We start from the raw sequence: 26,822 nt of genomic DNA, 5'->3' as shown, positions 1-26,822 counted from the left end.
TTTATATATCAATATATATTTGAGAATATAAAAAGGAAGAACCAATTGAATCACTTGGTATTACCCCACCTCGTTAGCATTGACATTAAGAGAATATTAAGATAAGGTTATGCATTGACATTAAGAGCATGACTTCTATTGTTTATTGCAAGACATGTTCTCTGTCCTGCTTCCTCTGACCAGGAGATGCAGAAGGTTGAGGCTGTGTGTTCTGAGAGAGAACTGTAAGTTCTCTGTCTTATTTGTCTTGCCATCCTGTGACTTGCAGTATTTTCCCATCCCACATATTGTGTTTTCCTTTGTTGCTCAGTGGTGCTGCTGCAAATATGCTTGAGCTGAGTCACCAAGCACTGCCATCACCCTGCTTGGTTGACTCAGATGATGCTTTTAGTGAGTTTCAAAATCTCTCACAGTGCTTTATCCATTTTAGGTCTAGTGGAAATTGTTTCTAATATACATCAGTTGATTGATTCGTCCTGCAGAGGTCTGGTTTAATAACCAATGAAATCTCAAAGAGGTGAAACAGGCCTTATTTTAATTAAGATAAGTGTATCGCATGTATTCTGGGTAAGGGAGAGCTAGAACAAATTTTAGGGAGGTGGTGTAAGTCCATCTGGACCCCTTGGCAAACTTCTGGCAGAAGATTGGGTCTTACATATACCTTCAAAGGAGATTCTGTCTGCTGGAGAATGCAGCCTGATGACTGCAGTTGTGTCAAGACTGGAGACTTGATATTCAGCCTGTAAGGGAAGCAAATTGGTTGTGAAAGGAAAGGGAAGAGCTGTTCCATATTTAACCTTGCCATACTGTTTTACACTTTTTTTTTTTTTTTTTTATTTTTATCATTTTCCCCTCTTCCCCTTCCTTCTACACCTTGATATTTGATAACCCTTTGTAACCCTGTTGTCTGTTTTGGACTTCAAATAAATCCTTTTACTTAAAATTCTACATTAATTTTGTTTGAGCCTAGTGTCATTTGAAGGAGTCTGGGCAACCAGAAGTTACTTTCCGAGTGTGCAACATTGTTAGGGTTACTAGGGCGCCCAAACTATGCAGGGTAGTAGAGCATGACCCGATTTTATCTGCGCAGATCTGATACAGTTCCCAATACACAGGCAGGTGAGCCAGAAATTATTAATAACCAGTGTTTCATCATTACCTTGTTTTTTATTTGGTTATCTCTAATATATAATGAAAATAATTCAATTTTCCTGATAGAGCTCTCAGAGATTAAAAGAAGCTGGCTCTGTCTCCACTCCTGCCTTAGTTCGTTGCACTGAAAGAGAAAGCAGTGTCTGCCAAAGAAGGTGTCTAGGGTGGGAAAAATCTAACTGTGATTTAGGTGCTGAGTTGCAAAATGTATTCATTTAACTTCATAATCTGCAATCTGTTCAGGTGTCAGGGGCTTTTGTTTGCTTTTTGTCTGTTTTGCATCAAACTGCACCTTAAGAAATCTGATCTAGGAAATGAGAAACTGGTTCTGTTGATAAACTGCCAGCTATTTGCTGTTTATCTGTTTGTAGCACTGTAGCAGTTTTGATAAAGGTAAGTGGAAGAAGGATGTTTGAACTCAAAGTTTTACCTTGGTATCTCAAATAATTTACTTGACTTCTAAATGGTAATTCCTTTAGAAGATATGGATGGTACCTAAAAAGATTGAGCTAGTAAATTTATGTGTTACATTTCTTTCTGCAAACAGTACAGTGATAAAGTGCAGAGAAGCCTGAGCTGTCTGGAATAGCCAGGGGCTAGCAGTGGACTCGTGTGATATGCTAACCTGTCAGAGCAGCCTGGGCAGAGAACCTCACTCAGAGATACGTTGAAGACTTTTGCATGATGTGAAACCATTGGATTGCACCACATAGACAAGACCCATCTGAGTCTGTAAAGCTGTAAGACTTAAAGTACAATCTCAAATTATTTAGAAGCTCACAGTAACCAATATACTCCTCAGAATGATTTATTTGAAGTTACTTGACCTAGTTAGTTGATTTTTTTTTAAAGATCAAAATTTACTATGCTATAGGTGTTGAACTTCCAGTGTGTGTGTAGCAAGTACAACAGAATGCTCTTGGCTGGTTTTGATGGGTTTCTTTGATTTGTTTGTTGGGGGGGGGGGGTTGGTTTTGTGTTTTGTTTTGTTTTTTTTTATGATAGCCACTGTAGGTTAAGGTGCTATTTTTAGTCCAACATTTATTTTTATTTGCTTTTTCAATTTTCAGTGAATATGAGAAGGAATATTAATGAATATAGGACAAAGTTGAAGTATCAGTTATTTGGAAGCAGTGGCTTGAAAAAGAAGTTATTTTACAGGGCAAAACATATACTCTGCTGACCCTTAAAGCAAAGCATTTAATGTAACTGGCAAGTATAATATTTTTGTTTCTTCTTGCACAATTAGCTGGCCATGAATTTACTCAGGTAAAAATTGTATTTCTTTTCCAAACTTCTTTCTTCACTTAAATGCACTAAGGCAGTTGGATACTTTGGGAATGAAGAACCTCTATGGCGTGTGTTTTGTTGAAGGGCAGAGATTGGAGAGGCCATTGAAATTAATGGATCTCTTTGTTACCAGAGAAGCAATTTATTTTCCTGAAGAACAATATCAGGGTTTATACTATGCCTTCTGAGAGTTGTTTTGACTCATAGCAGTATTTGTAATATTAAATAAGCTCCAGGCTGGGCAGTGTTGTATAATTGCAGTTTATACACTTCTGAAAGCCTGTTTTGTATTTCTGCCATTCGCACAAACAGTGTAATTTCCCCCAAAACTGCAGATCTTCCAAGCGGAGCTGAAGGTTATCTGATAGTCCTCTCTGGGTGTGCATATAGACTGAAATGATGTGATAGTACCTTCTCAGTTAGCTAGGTGCTGCCTGCAGCTGACTGAGCTTTTCCCCAGGATGTGACATTCTTCATTGGTGATTGCCTGGTTTCACGAGTGTCAGTTTTGCAGTGTCACCAATGACCTGCTGTAATTAATTGCTATGATGGCATTATTAGTTCTGGGAGCACAGCTAAGATCATAGAAACATCAATGTCTCTGATATCAAATGCTTGTGAGTGCTCTTGCAACTTAGTAGAAGACACAGAAAATCAAAGTTCAGAGTAAACAAACTTTGGGTGTTTTTGTAGCACATTAGCTCTTCTGAATGCTTAATCCTGAATGCTGAATCCTGGGGACTGACCCTTTATGGTACCTTTTGGGCACCATTACCTGTTGCAGAAGGGAGACTGTGAGATGTAGATTAATGGGTTATTCTCTGTGTGTGAGAAATGGAAATGGTGTAGGAGGGAACCAGCAGCACAGGAAACACTAGTTTTATTGTGATGGAGAGTTAAAAAGGAATTCGGTGGAGGACAGAAGTAATTTGATCAGTGGGTGGGGCCGGTGTTGGAAACACAGGATACTTCATTAGTAACTAGGTTTTATCAGCTCTATACAAGTCAGTTCTGTGTTTATTTATAGCTAATCAACATTGCAGAGGATGTGCTGTTTTTTACCTCTGGGCTTGAGGATTACAAGCACTAAACAATTCTTTCTGACATAATTTCATTGTACCTCCATGCTATCTGACAGTACAGATCCCAATTCCTTCCAAACATAAATCCTAGTAGAAATTTTCTCATAGGTAAATGTTAATATAAAACTTGCTGCAAAGTAAGTAAAATCTGAAACTTCTGGAAACAGCATCTCCTAATCTTAGCTATAATAGCACGTATTGGTCAAGGATAGTAATCAAAATGTTCTGGGATTTCTTTTAGTGTTTTTTATGTATGCTGTGGGAAATACATATCCACAAAAAACACTTTATCCAGGCATCTACCGTGCAAGTTAAAACCAAATAACCTTTCCTGAGGTTTGAGAGAAACTTGCCAAGTGTCCATACAGATACTTTTACAGGTGCTAAGTAAGATTTTTGTGGCATTTTTGTGATTAAATCAACTTCAGTGAAACCTTCCAACATATGAGGAAGCTGCCTCGTTTACCTGGGGGAAGAGCAAAATCTCATAGAATAGCAGAAATACTTATCTCTGATGAAAGTGGTTTCTTTCTTGCTTTTTCTTGTAAGCATGACTGCTTGAAGTCGAATGTGCATGGTGGTGAATTAACCACTACTAACAGTCAAGCTGGTTAGATATGATACATTTAAAACTGAAGATATTCATGGGCAATTTAGGAAGTTGTTAGTTTCTGAAACAGTTGTATCTCAAGATGTCCTTTCTTTGCTTTATTTTTATTAAGATTTGGAATCTTCTACTGGAGCCTTTGGTTACTCTGTCTAGTATAGTCTTATGAGTGCTGCCTGTGATTTAGTTGCATCAAACATCAGGAAATTACTTGAGATTTAATTTGTTTCTAATTATTCCTTTCTTAGCAAATAGGTGCTGTCCAATTTTGGAGACTGATGCTAAATGCTCTTGTAGGGGATGGTATTTATGCTTCATCCTGGAATTAGACCATGATTGAGCACAATTATATCAGCTGGCATAATTGAATGCTTAAAGTGTGGCTTGGGTTTGTGGCTTCCTGAGAAAACAGAGCTTTCATCATTAGGAGAACTACGTGCTTCTCTTTATACAAATATTTTCAGTAGGGAAAGAAGTGACTGCATTTTGACTAGGCAGAGTCTAGCTCTGCAATGGTACCTGACATTGAGACTCATGTTGAAATTGAAGGTGTGCTGGCACACTGTAGGAAAGTAGGCTGGCTGTTTATAGGGATACTTCTTGATGCCTAACCCAGTACATTTGTTCTGTGTCTCTCTCTTGTGTAGATGTTTTTGTTGTTCCCCCCCCCCATCTGTTTCTTTATCCCTTCCTATATAAGAAACTGATCTTAGTGTTGATTTCAGATATGTGTTTCTCAGGAATAAATACAAGGGAATGCAACAAATTCCTTATTAACCATGCTGTGTTTATCTTTGACTTTTAACTACATTTCTGTTGCCTGAGGACCCCTCTTACATTTACCAATGATAAACCCATGTGTTCTTTCTATCACGTGGTTTCAGGACTTAAGTATGCTTTGGTTTTAAATAAATGTTTAGTTGAGAAGATCAACAGCTATTATTTCAGAGTTTCTATACTGTCAATAAATAGATGATTAAGGGTAAAAGCTTTTATTTTGTTTGTTATTTCTGTAGCCATTCTCTAATGAAAGTAGTAGCTCCAGAACACAGAAAATCAGGCCTCTCGTACATTTTAGTCTAGGCTGTTAACTCTTTTGGTTTTAAGTGTAGACATATGTTGTCCAGCTTTCTATATGAACTCATATTTAATGCCATAATTAATTTGCGCTTTCTTTACAAATACTACTGTATCTGAGAAAATGTTAGACAAAATAGTACTTGCAAAGTGTTATTTGCTACTAAAAGGTTTATGTACTTTTTTATCTGTGTATTGTGTCTTAAAATATTTACTTAGAAGCTTAGCAATTGGGTTTAATTTAACTAAATCTTTGGTGAAAGATAGCATGTGCTGTCAACTGTTGGGCTGTAAGATGAATGAGTTCCTGTGCATTTACTAGCCATAAACTGTTTGGTAGACAGGGCAATGTTGCCATTTCAGCCATACTACAAAAACTAACCAGAGAAGTGCTTTAAAAATCCTGGCTGTATCTATACATTCTTGGGTTGTTGCTTGTTCAGTAACTTAGAAGTGAGTCTCTCTAATATCTGAGGCTTTGAATACTCCTTTTGCCACTGGCCAAAAGATGAGCGAACTGACCCATTTTCAGGTATTAATTTTTCATTAGCAATTTAGGTAAAACCTGAAACTGAGATTAGGAAAGGGAAAATGAAGATTGATTTTCATGATATGTATGCAGTTGTGTCAATATATTTTCTATTTAAAAAGCTGAATTGTTGTGGCCAAGTTATTTGCAGTATAGCTGAGAAGCAGTCAGCAATTTTTCTAACTAAATTTAAGCATAGATGCATGATGAACTTATAGACAATCTTGAATTGCTTTGGAAGTCAGAAAACAATTCAAAAGTGATGAAAAAAATCCCTTCTTGGATTCAGTTCCCTCATTAAAGTTTAAGGATAAACTCATTGGTTGGTTGTTTTGGGGGTTTGTTGGGGTTTTTTGTTTTTTGTTTTTTTTTGGGGGGGAGGGGTGTACCTTTTTTCTCTTTAGCTGGAGCCATACAGAGGTCATCAAATTGATATTAAGTTCAATGTTAAACAAGCAATATCATTCACAGTAGATTTAGTAGTGTAGGCTTTTTCATAACTTGACTTGGTGATTTTTAATTAACTGTCTGGAAATGACTCTTCCAGCAAAGTCAAATGAGCTGCTTTGATAAGCTATTGATTATCCACTAGTGCATGATAAGGAGTCATAAAAGGTGTTTTAAGGCTTTTGTTATGACTTTCCCTATCTTTTCCATTTTTGTGATTGATTGGCTGTCTTCCATATGCAGTGTCTTGATAAGCAGAACCTTTCTTTAAAAAAGAAATCTCACTGAAGCATGTACTGAAGCATGAAAAGGTTAAAATTACAAAGATACGATGTTTCAGGTAATTAATTTTTATGTATTTGGGAGTGTACCAAGACAGTATGGCTAACTAAAAATAATTATCAGTAAATTCTCAGTAATTTTAGTATGTTAATACATGAACCTAAGAATTGTTTTTATGTAATCTTTTAGCAGGCAAGCAAGCACTTCACTTGCTTGATGTATTGAATGGGCAGGACAGTCACTGTTTAATATCTAAGATTAACTTGTGATTTTAAATATAGCTGTATTTCAAGTAAAGGAGAAGTTGACTGCTTTTCAGTTCAAGAACAGACAAAACTGTGCTTTTCAGTTATGAAATGTAATGAATATTTGTAGAAACCAGATGTTTCAATTATTGAAAACATTCTTTCTGGTTGAGAAAATTATAGCAAGGCTGCAGAAGAAGTGAATATAGTCTGAGAGTTACCTTCTTGCTGGTTATTTTAGCCAGATTGTGTTTCAGAAACAGAGATTGTGTCTCTGGGTAGGAATCAAGTCAATAAAGTCACAGTTTGCTTTGAGTACAGGAAACTTGATTTAAGTGTGGGATTGCTCTAGTGGAGAACTTGCCTTGTGGATTTGGTACATAGCACAAAAGGCAGGGAGAATAGTGGATTTTCTTGAAAGACAGAACAGGAAGACACATAGACATTTTTAATAACGTGAAAATAATTGATTGAGCATAATTTATATGCTTTAGAGTCTCACTAATACTAATCTTTCTTAAAATGGAGAAAGGGAGGTTTTAAGGGAAAAGGGATCAAACTTGACTGAAAACTAAAAAGTTTTGGACAATATATACTCAAAAAATGAACTAAAGAAAAATATAATTGTCAATCATCTTTGAAGGTTGTGTTTGGGTTGAGAGAAACAGATTTGGTTTATTGCTAGAACTGGGTTGTCAAGTGGCCCATGATACAGAGTGGCTATGTGGCTCCCTTGCTTGCACAAGAGGAACAAGGACACTGGTAGCTCACCAGAGACCCAGTCTAGCTGCATATTTGGCTGATGGTGACATTTTCTATGTATTTATCAAGTTGTAAATTGAAATTTTAGAGACTTCATATCAGATCTGATTCCTTTAATTATCAAGAGTGAAGGGGGAATAAACTGGTAAAAATGGCTGATTTTATCATTTACACAATTTTCTTTTTTTTTTTTTTTCTCCAAAAACTGAAATGTTCCATTAATTGCTTGATATTTATCATCACGGTTAGTAACTTATTGGGACTGCTAATAGGAAAATACTGAATTCTTATAGCTTTGTCAGAAGCTAAGAAGAAAAAGGGTCCTAATTTTGCTTGGAAGAAGTAACTGGAGCTGTAATTAGAAGTCATTTGCTTTCAGAAATGAAGACAATCTGCTTTGATTCAAAATTTAGTCTGTCACATCAGCCACATAAGTCAAATGCATAAAATGATCGACACAGGTCTCCAGGATGCCTGTTTGGGTTTGATCTGTGCAGTAGTACAGGTTCACTAGCATAAACACACCTTCTTGTTGTGTGGCAGAACTGATGCCAAAAATCTTTTGAATTAATGAAATGCAAAAAGTGCCAAACACCTTGTTGAAGTGATCTTGCTGCTTCATCCTATTGTATTCTTTCTTCATTCTCTGGTTTTCACTTTAAAGTTAGTTTAAAAGAACAACAGCAGCAAAACCCCACCTGCCTCAGAGCAAAGATTTATTCATGATGCGTGAGATCACAAAGCTTACAAAAATAATTACAGGAGGACAGTAGGAAAGTATGATTCATCACTTTTACAAGGTATTTCACAACCAGGGATTTGAAACTGTCTTGCTTTCCATAAGGCCATTAAGGAATTTTGGATATGAAGTGATAGAGCCTTTCACTCCTGAAAAACTAGAAATTCAGGAGAGGAAAGAATGCCTGAGAAAGTACCATCTCTGTCTCATTCTGAGCTCTGGTCTGCATCTTGAACATGCAATCAACTACTTATGTGATTTAATTGCTATCTTGGATATTTGCCACAACAAAAAAGTCACTTTCAGAATATGCTCTTCTTTTTCTGTTTCATAGAACTGTGTTTGTTACATCCTGAAGTGGAGCTATTGTCAAAGAGAAATCATATGTATTAATTTATTTGATCCTTAAATGTCATTTAGAAACATCTAAAGGTTTTAAATGTTAACATTTAGACAAAATACTTTTGCAGCGATTCTGTATCAATGAACTTCATTTCAGAAGAATTCTCATCCATGTTGTAACACGGATCCTTATAGAGATAATTATAATTTCAATAACTAGGCTATCCCATTAAACTATAAACTAGCTGTTCACTAAGGGTCACAAATAAAGATTTCTCTTTTCAGCTTGTTGTCAAAATGCAAAGGGTGCAGATTATAATAGCTCTTCAATTAATCAAATAGTGATTCATGTGCAGGTACACTTGCAAGTGTAGTAGAAGGAGTCTATTCTTTGAGGCAGAAGTGTTAACCTTTGGAGTCACTCTGAGTGCTGCTTCTCTTTTCATGGTATGGCTCTTGATTAGTAATGTAGCTGTAGCAACTCAGAGTTCACCTTGGACTGCTTTATCTGTTTTTTTTTTCAGTTGTCACTGGTCTTCTAAGGATAACTTAAGAGTCCCCTTGGTCCACTGCACTCTATGATACAGATGTGCTCTCATTCCACTTTTTGTTCTTGTGTCCCCAACGCAGTGTTTGCCCTTAGGGGGTCAGCAGCCCTCCCAGCTGTGCCATCGATCATGATGGAGCAGCCACAGTGGGGCTGCTTCATAACATCAGGGCAGGAGCCACCAAAGGAGCCCAGCAGCTTAGGGTTTTTTTCCCATTGTCCTGACCCCCATCTAAAATGTGAAGAAGCCAGAAAGAATTCCTTGTGCCATGCTAAATAGCATTTCCCTGCTTCCAGCTGTGGGCTGCACAAGGCAGTGTAGAGTAGGGAAGGGGCAGCTCACCATCGCCATTACCAGTACAGTTATGTTTGTCTCTGTGCTATTGATCACATTTCTGTAGAAAACTTTGCTTAAAATCCTAGCAGTCTTTCCTCTAGAGCATAAGAAAATTCATGGTGAACTGCAATGACTTCTTCTGAAAAAAGAAAATGTGCTTAGTTTGCATTTGACTCTGCATCAATACCTCTGTCAAGTACAGCAGTGCTGAAGTTTAAAGCAGCTCATATTTCTAGACAGGTAGCAATTAGCTTTGTAAACAGTTCCTGCTTTTTGCTCTGGAAGAGTGTTGGGATTTGTTAAGAAAAGCATCTAAACACAAAATTTCACTATATCGTAAAAAGATGTGAGGATGAGTTTATACATGAAGTATGTGAGCATTGCAGGTTGTATGTGTATGTGTACACATATATCTCTACACAAATGCACAAACCTGTTGAAAATGCACCTAGTAAAACTATTTTTCCCCCTATAACCTTCACTTACATTAATGCCACTGTTAATGTAACCATTAAAGCAGAGTAATAAAGTGGTTATGATAACAGTGATATAGAACTTGTAGCTGGCTCTGAGCACAAAATCTCTGCCTAAAATTATCTCTTGACAGGAGACTAATGAGAAAGGGACAGTTTGGAGAAAATCAGGTGTGAGGTAGTTACAGCTGATGTTCCCATGCCTAAACTAGAGAAGTACCCATATAGTTGCAAGCAAAACCAAAAAACCTTAAAAATCTGTAAAGAACATATAAATATTTCTTCTCAAAGCTGACAGTGGTGGACCATAGGGGTGTTGTGCTAACCACAAATGTTCAATTCTTGTATCAGCCTGATGAATGGAAATGCTGCTTGGCTGCAGATTCAATAATACCAAAATTTCCTCTCCTTTGAGACTTTTGAACTTGTTTGTCCCTCTAGGCGAGAACTTGGCTCTACCAAAGCGCAGTTCAAAGAAGTAGGCATGTTTGTCTTGAGTTTTGCAACTTGCATTTCTACAACCATTTTCTTGCCTCATTCTGAATCCTGAACAGATAAGAAACCTACTATCAAGAATTTTAAGGATAATCAAGGAAAAACACTTCATAGTTTGCATGGAAAAAAGGGAAATGTCAAAAAAGAAATGTTTTTGTTCTTTAATCACAGTCATCACATTGGAACAAATAGAACCTCCAGATTGAATTCTTGCTTTTTGTTGAATTGCAAAACAGGTTATGCCTGCATGCCGAGGCAGGAGGCCCATTGCATAATGCATTTCATTTAGTCTCCAGCACAGTTACTCTGTTGGAGACATTTCTTATAAAGCATGTCAGATACAGAAAAAGCGATTTAGTAAGCACTGTGATCAGATCCCGATGATATTTAGTTCTTTTTTGGACCTGCTGTTCATGGACTACATCATTGATAAAAATAGTCTCTATTTTCCTCTGTTCTCTGAGTCATTATGCTATCTTGATGCTCTTTCAAAATATTTTTCCTCCTCAAATCTGGCTTGTTTTTACAAATAAATGAAAGTAATTGTGTGTTTTGACAGCTTACTCTGTTAATAACATGATCTGTCAGGATATTCCAATTTTACAGTTTTCATTTTAGTAAACTGCATAAACATTGAACACAACATAAAACTAAGAACACAGAAACCATGGACTGTATTGAACAACAAAGGTGCTAAAAGCTATTTGACAAGTACAGTGCTGAATTTAGAAAGTAGGTCCCTTTTTAGTAATCAATCTCATGTCTTAGTTTTCCCCATCAGTTAGTAAAACATTTTTATACCCCCAGAGAAGATGTGGGAGGTTAGTTCACACACACCAACTGCATAAATTTTCCACTGTTGTTTTTTATCAGCTTTCAGAAAGGAAGGTGAACTTAAAGATAAATAGTTAGAATTATTTTAAACTTGTAAATCACCCCCCCCCCATTATAATTACTTTCTGCATATATATTTATGATTTCATAATACCAGTTTTACTCTCTGCTGTTAGTAGCTAGTTGACATTCCCCTAGGGGTGGACTGTTATAACATAGCTCCTGTTTTACTAGTGGTATTGAAAAAATGCCCTTTCACCCAAAATACTGAATTTGCTACACTGTGAATCGAGGAATACAGCTCACATTTCATTTACATACCAAGTGTGGACATTCTGCACTGTCTGGTTGGACTCTACATCATCTGGTGGTAAGAAGTATTATTTTAACAGAGCACAAATCATCAGATATACGCAGTGTTGCAAACCAGTAAAAAAGCATGGATTAGGTAAGTTGGCTGCAAATCTTTAGGGTTAAGCAATGTAGATTTTAATGGACTTTGTTTCCTCATATAGGCTTGCCCGTACTCAGGGAGCAGTTTCAAGTCAGAGTTTTTGCCATATAAATTTGTTTAGCACCTGTGACCGTTTGTTCAGAACAATTTTCTGCAGAGGCTTTATTCTTATTTTCTTTCAGCTTCACCGTGTGTTTTAAATCTGTGCTTGGGGTTTTCTTCCTGTCTCTCTATATTGGCTTTCAGTTGAGATCTTAGCCAAAAAGTTCAGGATTCTGTATTGTGCCAGAGGAGGGTCAGAAGATCCAATTTACCCTATATTTGTGTATGTCTTAGTATCACATTAGCCCTCAAAGAGTAGCGGAGGAAATTCTCCTGATGTGACACACTGCCTCTCCCTGGTCTTTCCTCACTGATCAAAGGGAGCATCTCTAGGCACTTGTAGCTATCAAAAGGAAGGCATGAAGAGGGGGACAATGGTGAGATCTCCAAATAGGAGTTTTGATATGATATACTCATTTTGACTAATGACAAGGGTTTGTGTATTATCTTCAGGTGAATATACTTTTCTAGTCGATTTCTTACTTTTTGCATTTACTTCACTTGTGGTTGGAGAATGTAGTTGAAATATTTTGTGCATTTTTTTAACATGTAAGTACTTTATGATGGATTTATGCTCATTAGTGTTTTGTCACAGCCCTTGTACTGGCATAGCATCTGAAGCAGCAGCAGAAGATGTTATTGGAATGGTTTTGCAATTCTTCCTGCTGTTTTAGAACTGTGTGTTGGCAATAGTATATGCGTTTCTGCACAGCATGGCTATAACTTAGACAATTTCCAATTTACAGCTTGTATTCTAACCTCACACGTTTCTCAAGAGAGCACAAAGACAGCCGGTGTAACCATAATGATTCTTCAATTCATCAAAAACTTTGTTGGTTTAATATTATAGAGCTCCCTTTGAAAGGGTTCTGGTTGTCAGCATAGGGTAATTTATGTTGTTTTACTAATATCTTCTATCTACTGAAAAGCTTCTTGCCCTTATTTGCGTAGGGATGAGAGTTCCACTGTCTTTATCAGTAAATTCATCAGCTAAGCCATGAGTATGATGTGCATTGAAGGCCCCTAGGCTTTGTTTGGAGTCCACTGGCTACAGTTAGAGCTCCCTAACTGGGAAGGCTATAAAAATAATACTTTTCAGGATGTAAAAAGCTAGTGTGAAATATCTTATGTTAACTAATCATGATATTGACCACCTTGTTCTGATAAAATAGATGTATCTATATTGCTTTACACTGTGAGAGAAACCCAAGAAAAGCTGATGGTTAAATGTGATCCACTGTTTTCTTTGGAATATTTCGTGTCATGAAAAGTTATTACTACAAAATACAGTTCTCAGCGCTTCCTAGAAAATAACATGCTACGCACAAAAAAAGGTAGGAAAAAAAATGAATGTATTGTATGTTCATACAGTTTGGGCATTGCAAAGCATAATGTGCATCTTCCTTAGTTTTTTTCAGATCAGTAATAAAGATTACAAATTGTCAAACGCAAGGAATAGCATGTGTGTTTCAGTGATTTAATCCAGTTTGCTAGACTCTATTTATATATTTTAACCTGTCAGCAGAGGGACAGAGAATCTGATCTTATTTTCTTGAAAATCACTGAACCACTGAATCAGTGAAGACTTCAATTCCTAGGCTAGAAATTTGGATGATTGTATGTATTGGGGTGTTGATTGATGACCAGCTAAACATGAGACATCAGTGTGTCCAGGTAGCCAAGAAGGTCAACAGAATCGTGGCCTGTGTTAGCAATAGTGCAGCCAGCAGGGCCAGGGCAGTGATCATCCCCCTGTACTCGGCACTGGAGAGAATGCACCTCAAATCCAGTGTTTGGATCTGGGCCGCACTACAAGAGAGATATTGAATTGCTGGAGTATGTTCAGAGAAGGGCAACAAAGTCTGGAGCACAAGTCTTATGAGGAATGGCTGAGGGAACTGGGGTTGTTTAGTCTGGAGAAGAGTCAGGAGGAACCTTATTGCTCTCCACAGCTACCTGAAAGGAGTTAGTAGTGAGGTGGGGGTCGATCTCTTTTCCCAAGTAACAAGTGATAGGGCAAGAGGTAATGGTCTCAAGCTGCCCCAGGGGAGGTTTAGGCTGAAGATTAGGAAAGATTTCTTCACCAAAAAGGTAGTCAGTTATTGGAACAGGCTGCCCGGGTAAGTGGTGGAATCACTGTCCCACGAAGTGTGCAAAAACTGTGTAGATGTCCATGGTGATATGGTTTAGTGGTGGACTTGGCAGTCCTGGAGGAATGATTGGATTTAATGGTTTTAAAGGTCTTTTCCAACCTAGCTGATTCTATGATTCAGGCCCACAGCTTGGGTAAAGTGGGGAGTTCTCGAGCATACAAGTCCCTGGCCTCAATTTTTATAGTTGAGCCAGTCAGTAAAGACACTGGTGTTCCTTGGGGGTAGCAGTGCATGCCACTTGACACAAAGTCAGTGCAAGGCACCATGGTGTGATTGTCTGGAAGCAGCAGCAGGGAAACAGTAATTGCTGGCAGCTAGGAAAATGGGCAGGCAAGGGAACTGGGCAACTAGGTCAGCATGCAGTTATTGATGGGAAATGTGAGTACACATGGTGGTGTGGGGTAAGGAGGTGGGAGAAGTTCACTACTGTGACACAGTAAATGTCAAGACTGAGAAGAAAAAAAAAAAGGGAAGTACTTCAAAATGTAGGGTAAAGGATGACTTTTTTATAATCTGTTGCCAGTCGAGTGACATAATGTTGTTGGAAGCAATGTCCGTTGCAAAGCTGTCAGCTGAGTTGATTCAGATCAAAATACTTACTTGATATCATATAAAAGTATCTTTCTTAAACTCTCCCCTAATGTTAATAGATATTATAATCTGCTGAATATGAATAAATTTGATAATCTAGTATTTAGTTGTGGTCTTTTCACAATCAAATATATATTCTTATGTTTTCAGAGAAAAATGCCCGGGGAGATGTTTCAGATTTTTCAAAATTAGACAACTTATTGAACTCCTTACAGAAAATGCTTACCTGTTCAGCATTAGTCATCTTATACATGTCCTGCATCCATGGAACAGATCGTATATGTGTATATGAGTGCCTTATAGCTCCTAGGACAATTGTAGCAAACACAGGGTTTACTATGAGTTAGAAAATTATTTTACAAGAATGTCGATTGATTCGGTATGGTTGTGATTTAGAATGGATTTTTACAGCCATGTTAGTAATGCATATATTGGGTAAAAGTAAGTTAACTGTATCTACTTAAGAAATGCCACCACAAACTGTCAAACTGAAATATCAGTGTAAATGAACACTCCGATTTTTTAGTGGGCTGTTGCCCAAGGCACTGTAATGTATCCTGTTTTGTCTGGAGTAATACATAGGTTCATGATGCTCCTCCTTTTTTTTTTTTTTAAATTATTTTTATTTTTAACAGCCTTTGTGTATGTCTTAGTAACTTAGACTTTCATGTGAATTAGGGCTAGAATTGCTGTCTTTGAATGCAAAAATAAATTCTAAAGATGTAGTTTTTGTCTCATTTGTTACTCTTTTGTTAGTTCGTTTCACATAGGCTAATAGACATAGGAGCTCTTTGGGTGGGAAGCTCGCCTTTGAATCCAAACGAAAGTCTGGGGGCTCTTCCTTTCCATGTGGTTTTATCTTTTACAGCAGCTGGTAATGTTTACTTCTGCCTGTAGAGGCCCTGACCACTGACTCCCAGGAGCACCTTAGGGCAGGCAAGTGACAGCTGAAGGGGTTGTGACTCATCAAAGCAGCATCACCTCAGTTTATCAACTCTTTTTGTGGTTATAAGAGAAACAAAACAAATAAGAAAAAAACCCACAATCAGCAACCAAAAAAAAAAACCAAACAAACAACAAAACCCCCAAAACACAAACAAAACAACAACAACAAAAAAAGGGCTCAGGAAAGAAAGAAATATCCCTGTGTAATGATCATTGTTATTACTACTATTGATCAAAGCATGTTTTGATTATAATTTTTTTTAGTAATCATTTTTCATAAAAAGTATACATATACCTTCTGAAACAATCCTTCACATGCTTTTACAGATGTATTAACGTAATTAATGGCTGTGTCTTTGTGAAGCTGTTTTCATAGTTCTAATTTAAATTTAAGTGAAAAAAGGTCCTTGCATTATCTATTTTAAAACAATATGAAAGTACCTTTAGCTTTGCGTCAAGGCACATCAGCCTATTTGATTAAAAACAGCTTTAAATTATCCCTAAATGTTTCAGCAGTTTGCACCTGATCTTGTTGCCTTGATATCTTTTAGTTTAAGCAGCCTATTTCATGATGCATACAGTACAGTTTATATAAATAAAAATGTAATGGATTGCATGTTTCATTCTTAGTTTTCTTATACTTTTTCATTTGCTTATATAACTTGCTTCTGTTCAATTGATCCATTTGGTTGGAGGAGTAATGGTAATGGTAGCAGTGCGAGATAAAATATCATTGTCCAAGAAGAACCTGTTTAATTTCAAATGCCGTTTTTCCAAATGCTGCTCTTGAGCTTCTTGAATTGGAAAGTAAAGCACATGTCTTTGTTATCTGAGTTATATTATTTTTGTTATTTTAATCTAGTTTTGGTACTGATATCTCATTATTGACAAGGCTAAATCCCTCACTGTTTCTCTTGCATATACTCTGGATGTGTTCAGCTTGGCCTGTGGTATTATATTAGTGAGTTTAAAACCTAGCCAGCTTAAGCAAATGAGACTGTTTTGTTGTGGATATGTGTTAAATTATAACGTTGATTTGTCTGAAAGTGCTTCAATTGATCTCCAAATTTAAAAATGGCATTTTAGTCTTGAATGATTTTATGTGCAATCTTATCTCTCAGCATGTAACTTTTATGCGGTCCTAAAGCATTTTAAAAATTCAAATATATGTCAAATATATCTTCTCTCTCTATACCTATTTTGAGATCATCTTCCTCATTACACTTTTAAGAGTTTAATTTTTTAAAGAGTCAAAAGTGGAAGCAGGCATTTGATGAAGGAACTTGCATTCTCATTGGGAAGTGTGGAAAAAGACATGAGCAGAGAGGTAAAGTGAGGAGGTACCAGGCCCTGGATCATGAGACTGGAGAAGCCTTGGTGGACCTCAGTAACCCATAGAAAATGACTTCTGGGTGGGCAAACTGTGGGCAGAATAACTTGTGTTATTGCTGATGACCATATGCCTGCATATCCAAAATTACAGGAGGAGTTACTAACTGTTGCCTGTTGCAAACTACTTTACATCCATTCCTGTCTTGGTCTCCTCATTCTGGCTCAGCTCTTCTCCCTCTAGGTTTATTGACAGACATCACTAAAGCTCTTGCAGCTTTCTTCCAGATCTCAGCAGGAGGATTTCTAAAGGCTGTGCCAAAACTTGGCCAAGTGTGTGCACTTGTCTCATTCCTATCCCTGTGCTAAATTTCAAGTTCTCTCTTGCAGAACATGGAGTAATAGAGTTTTCCAAAGGAAAGGCTGCCAGGATTAGTCATAGATAGACACAAATAGGTGTCTGTTTTTTTCATAGAGGTTATTAAACATTTTTGCCACACAAGAAGGGGAAGGAAAAGACTTCTGCACATACATTCATGGAGTAACTACATTTCTAGTTGATTAAGCAGCCAAGGTTACTGAAACTCCTCTTTTGCAGTTGGGAATGGCACCTCTGGTGTTACCAGTAGAGACTGCATCAGCATAGGAAAACTTTAGAAAGTATTTGAAGCAACTGTGAGGGCTAAGTGCTATTGAGTAGGTACAGGAATGCTATTAAGTTGGTAGGTGAAGAAATGGACATACGAATACCAAACAAGATGAAAGCCTGGAAATACTTCTTCTGGCTTTCTGTTTCCATGTTTGGCATGCAATATCACTTCTGAATAATGATGTGAATTACTGCAGTTTCCATCCAAACTTTTCAAATATACCTATCCTTGAAATGTCTGTACCTCAGCTTGAATTCCTTTTGCAGTATGTATTCATGTATCAGAGCCACTCTAGCTCCTAATGATTCTCAAATTCAGTTTTGTTTTCTTTCCTTTTTTGAAGCATTTCCTGTATTTCAGGAATGATGTCTGAAATGACTGATTCATGGGACTTTGTAGAGACACATAGTCAAGATTTGCTTGAACATTTGTGAGCTTCCTTTCCTTGAAGATACTATTATAGTATAAGATCTATCTCAAAGGCAGGCAATTGCTGTAGAAATATATGTTGCTGCCTTAATTTTGATTTCAAAAGGGACATGTGCTGTAAGTATTCTTTTAAATGAGTATTTTTTTCTCCTGAAATTTCAGTGAATGTCCCTTTCAGTGAGATGTTTTTGTGTTAAATCTAAAGAGCTGGCTACTGGCTTTCTGGTTTTTCTGTTTCAAACCTATCTGATTTTTCATTTCAGGAACATGTGAACCCCATCAGTGTCACTCCACCCATACAAGCCATAGATCAGGACCGAAACATCCAGCCTCCTTCTGATCGACCGGGCATCCTCTATTCCATCCTAGTAGGTTGGTGTCTGCTACTCTTGCTGTCAGTCACAATCAGCCACTTTATTATGCCTAGCCTGTAAAAGATTGACTGAGAGAGTGGAAACCTCATGAAAATTCATATTGTAGTTGGTGGGATATTTGAAATCATTGTTCTACCTATTTATGTTTAATTTCAATTTAGATGGTTGCATTATTTATTATAATTTATTCAGATTAGATTCACAATTGTCTGGCTAAGTGAATGGAGTCACATGGCAAGCAAAAGGAGAGAGACTTGTCTGCTCATAGCTATGCTGTAGTGCGTTTTTCATTCCCAGGTGCAAAGGCACAATAAAAGATGATAAAGAAAAGCAATTAGAACAGGTTCCATTGCAAAAGTCTTCTGGCGCAAAGCAACTTAAAGGGTCTTACTGCAGCCACCTTGAATTTTGTTGCTTGTATGCTTGCATGCTTTCCCTTGTAATTTAGTGTTTGTTTAGTAACTGTGCTGTTTTCTGGCCAGAAAGGAATGCAGTTCTAGAAAGAGTTCAAATAATAGCTACTTTGCTGGAGGATGTCTTGTATTCTGCTATAGATTTTTGTTTTATTTTGTTCCCTGTATTTTGGCATTAATTTCCTATTGCTCAGCTTGTATGATCTGAAAATGGAAAGGCCTAAGGGAGCAGCTTGCACTTGCTGTCCTCCACCTGCCCTACTCTTCCCAAAGAGACTGATATCGTAATTTGTGCCCTGTGACTAGCATGGGACTTGAAAGTTGTGTGTTTTATGAAATCTTATCTTTTTAATGTTTGCTGTGTTAAACTGCAGCTACATGGCTTTCTCACCCATGGACAGGTAGAAGTAAAAATTTGAATGCGCAGATTGAGTAACTTTGCTTGTAATTAAAAAAAAAAAATAGGGGGGAGGGGGAAGGGAGAAAAATAGTAGGTTTGATGGTTTGATACGTCTGTCATTTTAAGAGCCATCTCAGAGGGTACAAATGAATCACTACTGTAGCAGGTATCATTGTACTGAACGTGCAAGTCCTGAGTTCTGTGTGCAAAATGCAAGAGCCTGAACCCTCTCAGTGACAACGAACTGGTCTTCTAGCATTTCCAGGGCCCTACTCCCAGGACCATGGCAAGGGACAAGGCCATGGCAGATCAGCCTCAGCATGGCAGACTTCAGCATCCTCTAAGAAAAGAAATCAAGTTTTGTTTGGATAGCCATGAAGCAAGCTTTGACTTGGTTTATTTATAAATTGTCTTGCTGCCTTTGTAAGTTCTGCTATTGACAATTATGCCCTAGTGCAACATTTAGTTCATTTTTTTTTTCAAGTTCTTTACATAACTTGCAAAGTTCTTCAGGAGTGTACTAATTAAAAGTTGTGTTTCACTAACCTGTGATGTTTTCAGTGGTTGGGTGACTGTTTTGACCTGTAAGAAATAATTCAGAAAGATGTATTATAGCAATTTGGTTTGGGGAATTTTCAATTGAAAGATTATCTCTTTTTTCTCTCTCTCATTGTTTTTTCTTTTTTTCTTTTTCCCATTTTCTCCAAAAGGAATTCTTTTTAGATTTTAAGTCTGTCTTTATCTTTTCCAGTATTCAGTGCTATTTATATTTTAACCTTTACCTCAGAAAATATAAAATAGTCTTGCAGGAAGTAGGCCTTGCAGCTATTTCTTGTTATATGGATTTTTCCCTTGCTTTAAATCTAAATGTAGTTCTTTATATCTTTGGATATGTCTTCTTAGTCTGAACTATGCACATAAAATAATAAGCTAGTTACCGTATGAGAATGATTTTTAATTGTATTTGATTTGACTGAGTTATAATTTTTTTCTTCTTTTACCCTGCTTTCTTACTCTCTCTGAACAATTGTACAAATCAAGTCCTGGTATATGCTTTAGGCACTATGGATATTATGTATGAAATCTGCAGATCTTTCTCGGTGTCTTTATGATCTACTGTAAAGACACATTTATTTTAACAAAGCCCATCATTGCTGCCGTGATAACTCACTTCTATTTGATGTGGCTTACTAACCTTATCCTTAAGTGCACATAAAGATCTCTGCCTGTCTAACTTTCAAGCTAACTAATCTTTCAAGTGTTCAGGTAGTTGTCTTAAGGCTTCTTTTGTTGAGTCTAGTGATCTTCTCCATGTGGAGGGTACAGGTGAACCGCTCCAGTTCAAACAACAGGTTACCCTGCAGTTCATTGAAAAGTAGTTTAAACAATGCACTTAGTGAGGTAATGACAAATGCCTGTGGAAGTCTTGTTACACATTCACATGAGCATAACACTGCTGAACACAAAACTAACTTGAGGGTAAGGCACTTGAGAAATGGAGAAATAGCCCAAGTGTGTTAGTAGCTCGTTATTTTTTGCTTGCTTTCTCATTCTGACCTCTGAGTGCAGTCCTCTCAAAGAATATACCGAGATGTCTGAATTTACTTGTTCAAGTGTTTAGGGACTGATACTGATAAAACAATAGAAGAATAGGTCTTAAGTATTCTTGAGGGTCATTCTAGTATTAGAGAACTAGTTACAACATTGTACTACTGGGATTATTGTCTTCTATTTAAAGTATTGACTAAAATACATAATGAAAGTACTACCTTACCAAGTACAATAAAGTACTTCAGAAAATGGGATTGGACTGGGGCCATGCTATAATTTTTCATTTCTTCTAAAATGTCTGATGTCTTTACATTTGGAAGCATGATGTTTGGAAATTATTTTTTTTCCATACACCGATTTTTCTGGATCATTGCAATAAACCCTTATATAGTGTCTGGCTTATGCAAGTATGTAAACAAGACCCCTGTTTGCATGTATCATGTGCACAATAAAAAAGGGGTAGAAGCTAGCTCACCCTCTCTCATCTTCAGGTTCACCCTATTTTTTTCCTTAGTGGTAACTGCTGCTCAGCCTGTACAGAGATTTTCCCTTAGCTGTTTTTCCTTGTCATTTTAAAGCTTCCTTTTCTCTGTTGCTGGCCCTTGGGAAAAGTAAATTTTTTCATCAAATCATCATCTTCTGGTTTTGACCCCGGAAATGTCTTTGTGATTTCTGCTGCAAATTATGGACAAATAAGTGTGTATTTGGCTGATATTTAAATGAAGAGACAAAAAAGCACAGCAACATTTTTTTTGGGGGGCAGGGGGGAGGGGGGGGGGTGTCTCTCCAGTCCTGTGAGCTCCCTGATTCATTTGCTGGCAGGCAGCATGCCCCAGAAAAGGCCTCCTCTGTCTCCAAGAAAAGCAAACCTAAGAGTGCTCTTCATTCTGGGGACATACCTCGGTAAAATCATGTTGTGGTTTAGCCCTAGCCAGCAACTGAGCACCACACAGCCACTCGTTCCAGTGGGTTGGGGGAAAGAATCACAAGAATAAAAGTGAGAAAACTCATGGGTTGAGATAAAGCCAGTTTAATAAGTAAAGCAAAAGCCATGAACACAAGCACAGCAAAACAAGGCATTCATTCACCACTTCCCATGGTACATGTTTAGCAATGTCCAGGAAAGCAGGGCTCCATCACATGTAATGGTTACTTAGGAAGACAAACACCATCTCTTCAAATGTCCTTCCTTCCTTCCTTCTTCACCCAAATTTATATGATGAGCATGAAACCATATGGCATGGAGTATTCCTTTGGTCAGTTGGGGTCACCTGTCCGAGCTACTAGACAGCTTTAAATTTCTTTGCTTTTCCTGGGTTACATTTTCTTACAGGTTGGACTCATGAGAAACTGGCAGTTAGGGATGTTGCAAACAGTTCTTCAGCCAGTAATGCTTGTCATAATATGCAGGTGACACATTTTGAAGGCCCACCGTTACAGCTGCAGTAGGAAATTCCTCCTTTCTGGAAGCAGATCAAGGCAATGGCATGGACTGAGGGTTGCTCTGCTCTGTCAAAATACAAATATTTTGTCTATGCAGAAGCAGATATCTCTGTTCCTGGAAAACTTCTACTCTCACAGTTTAAAGTTTCCTGGATTTTGGACCATTCCTATGGGAGGCAGCAGCTGAGCAGGCATCATCAGCTAGGATTCAGGCAATCCAGATCTATTGTACTCTAATTTTTACTGACTGATGGTTCTTGCTGTCTTTTCCTTTACCTCTTTGGTTTCGAATTTTTGTTTGTTTGTTTGTTTTACCCTTGGATTCTTTCCTGACATCCTTATGCAATGTTAGCTTCATCTTCCCTGCTGTAGATCACTTTGTACCTCTTATAGCTACCTCTATTCTCCCCTATGTATTTGTTCTTCTTCAGGGGACCTCTTATTTTCTACTTTTTTGTTGGATTTGCATCTAGTCCTCAATCTCTTGATTTTTCTTAGCTTCAGTATCAGCCCTTGTGTTGTGTAGCCTCCTAAGACTACAGCAATCTGTTACCTGCCAAAAGCTTGGAGGTCCTGTTGGATGCCCAGTGCTTATAAAAAATTACATTAGTTAATTAAGAGGAGAAATTAAAAGGTGGGGCAGGGGGAAACTGGTCTTGGAGCTGGAAACTCTGCATTTATGTTAGTGGTATAATGGTAAAAATAATCTGTAATGGTTCTGCTGCTACTCTCTGGGTCTATGGAATACATGTATACAGAGATGGTTGCAGAATATGTATCTAGAAAATGGTTATCATTTGATGAGTTGCAAAATTAAATTATTTCACATAAATTTCTAATCATTCCACTTGAAAGGTAAACAAATAAAAACATCATTTATCAGAAAAGTAGTCTGTCTGTGTTGAATCCTATGCCCCATTAGGCTGGATTGAGGATTTGGCATGGCAATATTTGTCCTGCTTTCATGGCTGCTCTAAGATACCATATCTGATGAGGTCAGAGAACTTACTGGGGCATTTATATCATCATGCAGGAGTGCTTTATGCTTTTCAGCTTCTACACAGAACTATAATGTCCTGGGTTCAGCAGTAGCAGTCATGTTTCTCCTCCTTGGTAGCTGGTGCAGTGCAGTGTTTTGACTTTCGGCTCGGGAACAGAGCTGATAGAGATGTTTTGGTTTGGCCAAGGACTTTGTGAGCCTCATGCTCTGCCAGGGAGGAGGGGAAGCTGGGAGGAAGCAGAGACAGGACACCTGACCCAAACTGACCAAAGAGCTATTCCATACCACAGCACGTCATGCCCAGGATGTAACTGGGAGTTAGCCGGAAGGGCTGGGAGACTGCAGGGTTGGAGGAGGTATCGGTCGGAGCTTGGTCGGGCTTGGGGGGCGAGTTATCGGTTGGCTGGTGGTGAGGTGTTGTATTCTCTTCCCTTGTTATTTCCTTTATCATTATTATCATTGGTGGTAGCAGTAGTGATTTGTGTTATACCTTAGTTACTAAACTGTTCTTATCTCAACCCGTGGGAGTTGCATTCTTTTGATTCTCCTCTCCGTCCCTCCGAGAGCAGGGGGAGGGCAAGAAAGGAGGGGGGGGAAGTGAGCGAACAAGTTACCTGACTGGGTTTAAACCACGACATATACCTAGACATAAAATGCTCAGAATCTTAGACCTGTAGTCAGTATTTTGGTTTCTTTGGATATTTCTAGTAATACTGACAAGATGTGAGATGCAAGAGTTCATGCTGTTTCTAAGCAATTAGGCTTTCTGAGCTCTGCCCTCTTCAGGTTTGTGCTCTCACACCTCCCCAGCTGAGCCAGGCTGGCTCATGGCAAGTCAGTCAAACCAGAATAAACTAGAGACAGAGACTGGAGAAGATGGATAGTTTTCTGCCATGTAAATGAGGAGAGAATATCCCTTTGTCTTAGGAAAAAAAAAAAAAAAAAAAAAAGGAAAATGAAAAAAGGTATAGCCTCTGTTCCCTTGATTAGCAAGAGACTATTGCTGAACAGTATCCCATATGTTTAATGCCTCATCCTGCCCTGGTAATTAATGCTCCACCATTGCTACTTTTTTTGTGTGTACTGTCTTTGAGAATTCTGTCTCAAACTGGCTGCAGTGTATTTCTTACCTCCTCCTGCGTCAGGCTGTACTGCTACAGTCTTTTGGCTTGAGCACAGTACCATGGGCATGTTTTTGGGCTGCAGCTGCCTGGTGGACCAGCCTAGGGTCCAGGCAGAGGTCATGACTGTCGTCATGCTTTGCAGTAGCCTTTGCTGAATCTCCATGATTTCACAAGACTGTTCAGGCTCTGACTGCTGCTTTTTTTGAAGAGTTTTGAAGGTTGAAGAGTATCCTGGAAATTTACAGCCATGAAGACACAATTTTCTGTTGACAATAAATGGAGATGGTTAGATAAGGTTTCATCTGGTGCTTCCTCACAGATGAGAAACTTCTTTTCTTAGAAGGGTTTCTAAACTAATGTATCTGCTATTATTACTTATGTATATATTATTAATAATGTGTCTAAAGAGCTTGTCCATGGGTACAACAGAGGGCTAGAAGATCTAAGGTATTTAAAATGTGCATTTTAAAATGAAAATGTCAGGGCATCATTTGTGAGCAATAAAATGGCTGTCTCGAACTTAGGGATAACATTTTCATCACATAAACTCACTGTATATTTTCTTTGTTTAAATGTGTACATTCGAAAAATGGTTCATAGTGCTCATTGCTTTGTGAATGATGTCAGCATATGTCCAGTGATACCTCAGGAGAAACATACTTCAAAGCTGGAGAAAGAAAATCCCAGTGGTATGTGTTTAGCAAGTTGGGTTTCAGGAACGTGGTGGGTAGGAGTGGAACATGACTTGCAGTGAAAGCTCATTTCTCCATATGTCCTCTTATCTGATTAGATATCTCCTGGAAGCTGAAAAGGAGAATTTCCACCATCTGTAGGTGTGTTTGGGCTCTTGTTAAGTCCTTAGGAGTTCCCAGTTAAGGAGCATCTTCATGGTTAGGGAGTGTAATGAAATAATGATAATATTAAACACGTAATGTTAGTAGTAACCTTAAGATCCATGCACACACAACAACATTTGATCCTTATAATGACATGATTTGGTTTTGTTTCTTGGGCTAATAAATAAGTCAAATATATTGTTTAACTAAATTTTCAAAAACATTTGTTCAAACCTCGCTCTTTTTTTACAGGTACTCCTGAAGATTATCCACAGTATTTCCATATGAATCTCACAACAGCAGTACTGACACTACTAAAGCCAATAAACAGGGATTTACACCAGAAGTTTGACTTGGTTATTAAGGTAATTTTGGCTGAAATTATATTTCCTGCTTAGTAACAAAAAGCTCTACTGAAGGGAGGACTTGTTTGTATTTCCTGCATTTTGCCTTTCGGGCCTCATTTAGCACAATCACAGGGAAAAAGGGTGTGAAGTATTTTTGGAAAGGGAATGAATCATGGTAGAGTTCTCTAACATTTCATGTTACAGTGATAATTGCATGAAAAAAGTGAGTTTGCTTTTTATGAACTCAGTTGTCCAGAGATTGCATTTGTTCTGTATTTCAGGTTTTGCTATATTTATTGGTAAGCAGAGTTCTGCTGTGACTAGGACACATGAAGAAACTTAGGTTGATTAACATCTGAATAAATATGCTAAGAAGTTAGACGTTAAAGCCCTGTAGTGCTTTGTTTGATTTCATTGTTGTAATGGTCAAAATTCAGCAGCCATATACAGTAGCACAATACAGCAATTAAAATAAATCAGTTACACCTGGTACCACATTATGTTCACTTAAATAGCAAGCTTTGTTGTTAATGGAACTGTTTATAGGCATTATTAGGTTCATATTGCGGTGTTACATGTTCAGTCAAGAGGGTAATAAGGAAAATTATCAGTTTGTAAGAATGATAATATGCCACCTGCTAGAGTAATTGAAGTTTTAATGCTGTGTTGTTCAGGGACATTTTGAACAGGTATGTCTCAGGCTTGTACTGAATCAGGTCTTCATATTCTTGTGTTGCACATTCTCAAGTTTGTATTTCTCACCGTGTTGAAGTTGAATCTGATTCTATTTTATCTGGAGGGGCACAATGTGTGATGTTTCCCTTTAAACAAAAAATATGGTATTTTTACAGGGCTTAGTAAATTTAATCTTTAAAATATTCCCTCTGATATCAAGTGTATTTTTTATTTTGTGCCAAAAAAAAAACCATGGAGAACAGTGAAAAAGAAAAGATTATTAAGTCAGTACATGAATATTAGAATGCATGATGTAAGATGGACAGGAATTGGGTTCACTTATCTGTGGTATAAAATTTCATGGCTGATAAATGTTGAATATCAAAATGGGAAAAGCTAAACTTCTTAGTAAGACATGCTGGTTTTCAGCCTCTCTGCTATCTCCAGAAGATATTTGATGATAAAGAGGCAAACTTGTTGGCCATCCTAGGGAAGCTCCTGTATTTGCCATTACCTGCAAAAGAACAAGGATTTTTAGAAAAGAACATGGGGATTTTTTTTATTATTTTTTTTTGTGTGTGTGTGTTCCTGTTGAAATTTCATGTGGCAGTTACAAGGCTGTCACAGTAAGCAAGTGTATTTAGGCTTCCTAGTGTTAATAATACTCTAACTAAACATACAGTCTATATGAGACCTAAAATATTTAAGGCTGTAAACACGAATAATGTGTTCTTTTCCTTTACGTATTGTTACTTTTATTATAAAA

General features: G+C 37.6%; 1 protein-coding gene across 11 annotated transcripts in view; it reads left to right on the top strand.

Annotated features, from left to right (window-relative positions):
- The window catches only part of PCDH15 (protocadherin related 15), a 364,105-nt gene that overhangs the window by 121,595 nt on the left and 215,688 nt on the right, over window positions 1-26,822 (top strand). For 9 of the 11 annotated variants that reach the window (XM_061446935.1, XM_061446952.1, XM_061446917.1 and 6 more), the window contains 2 exons: window positions 18,157-18,265; window positions 25,287-25,399. In XM_061446935.1, the coding sequence (XP_061302919.1) occupies window positions 18,157-18,265; window positions 25,287-25,399 (222 nt within the window). Of the gene's footprint in view, window positions 1-18,156; window positions 18,266-25,286; window positions 25,400-26,822 lie in introns of those variants that run through there. The other 2 variants (XM_061446927.1, XM_061446920.1) reach the window with 2 other exon arrangements.

The sequence above is a fragment of the Pezoporus flaviventris genome, unplaced genomic scaffold (assembly GCF_033815535.1).
Source record: "Pezoporus flaviventris isolate CSIRO_AGI_PZ_B2104156 unplaced genomic scaffold, CSIRO_AGI_Pfla_v1 ptg000001l, whole genome shotgun sequence".
NCBI classification, from domain to species: domain Eukaryota; kingdom Metazoa; phylum Chordata; class Aves; order Psittaciformes; family Psittacidae; genus Pezoporus; species Pezoporus flaviventris.
Note: the sequence above shows the minus strand (reverse complement) of the source record. Positions and strands in the feature narration are given on the sequence as shown.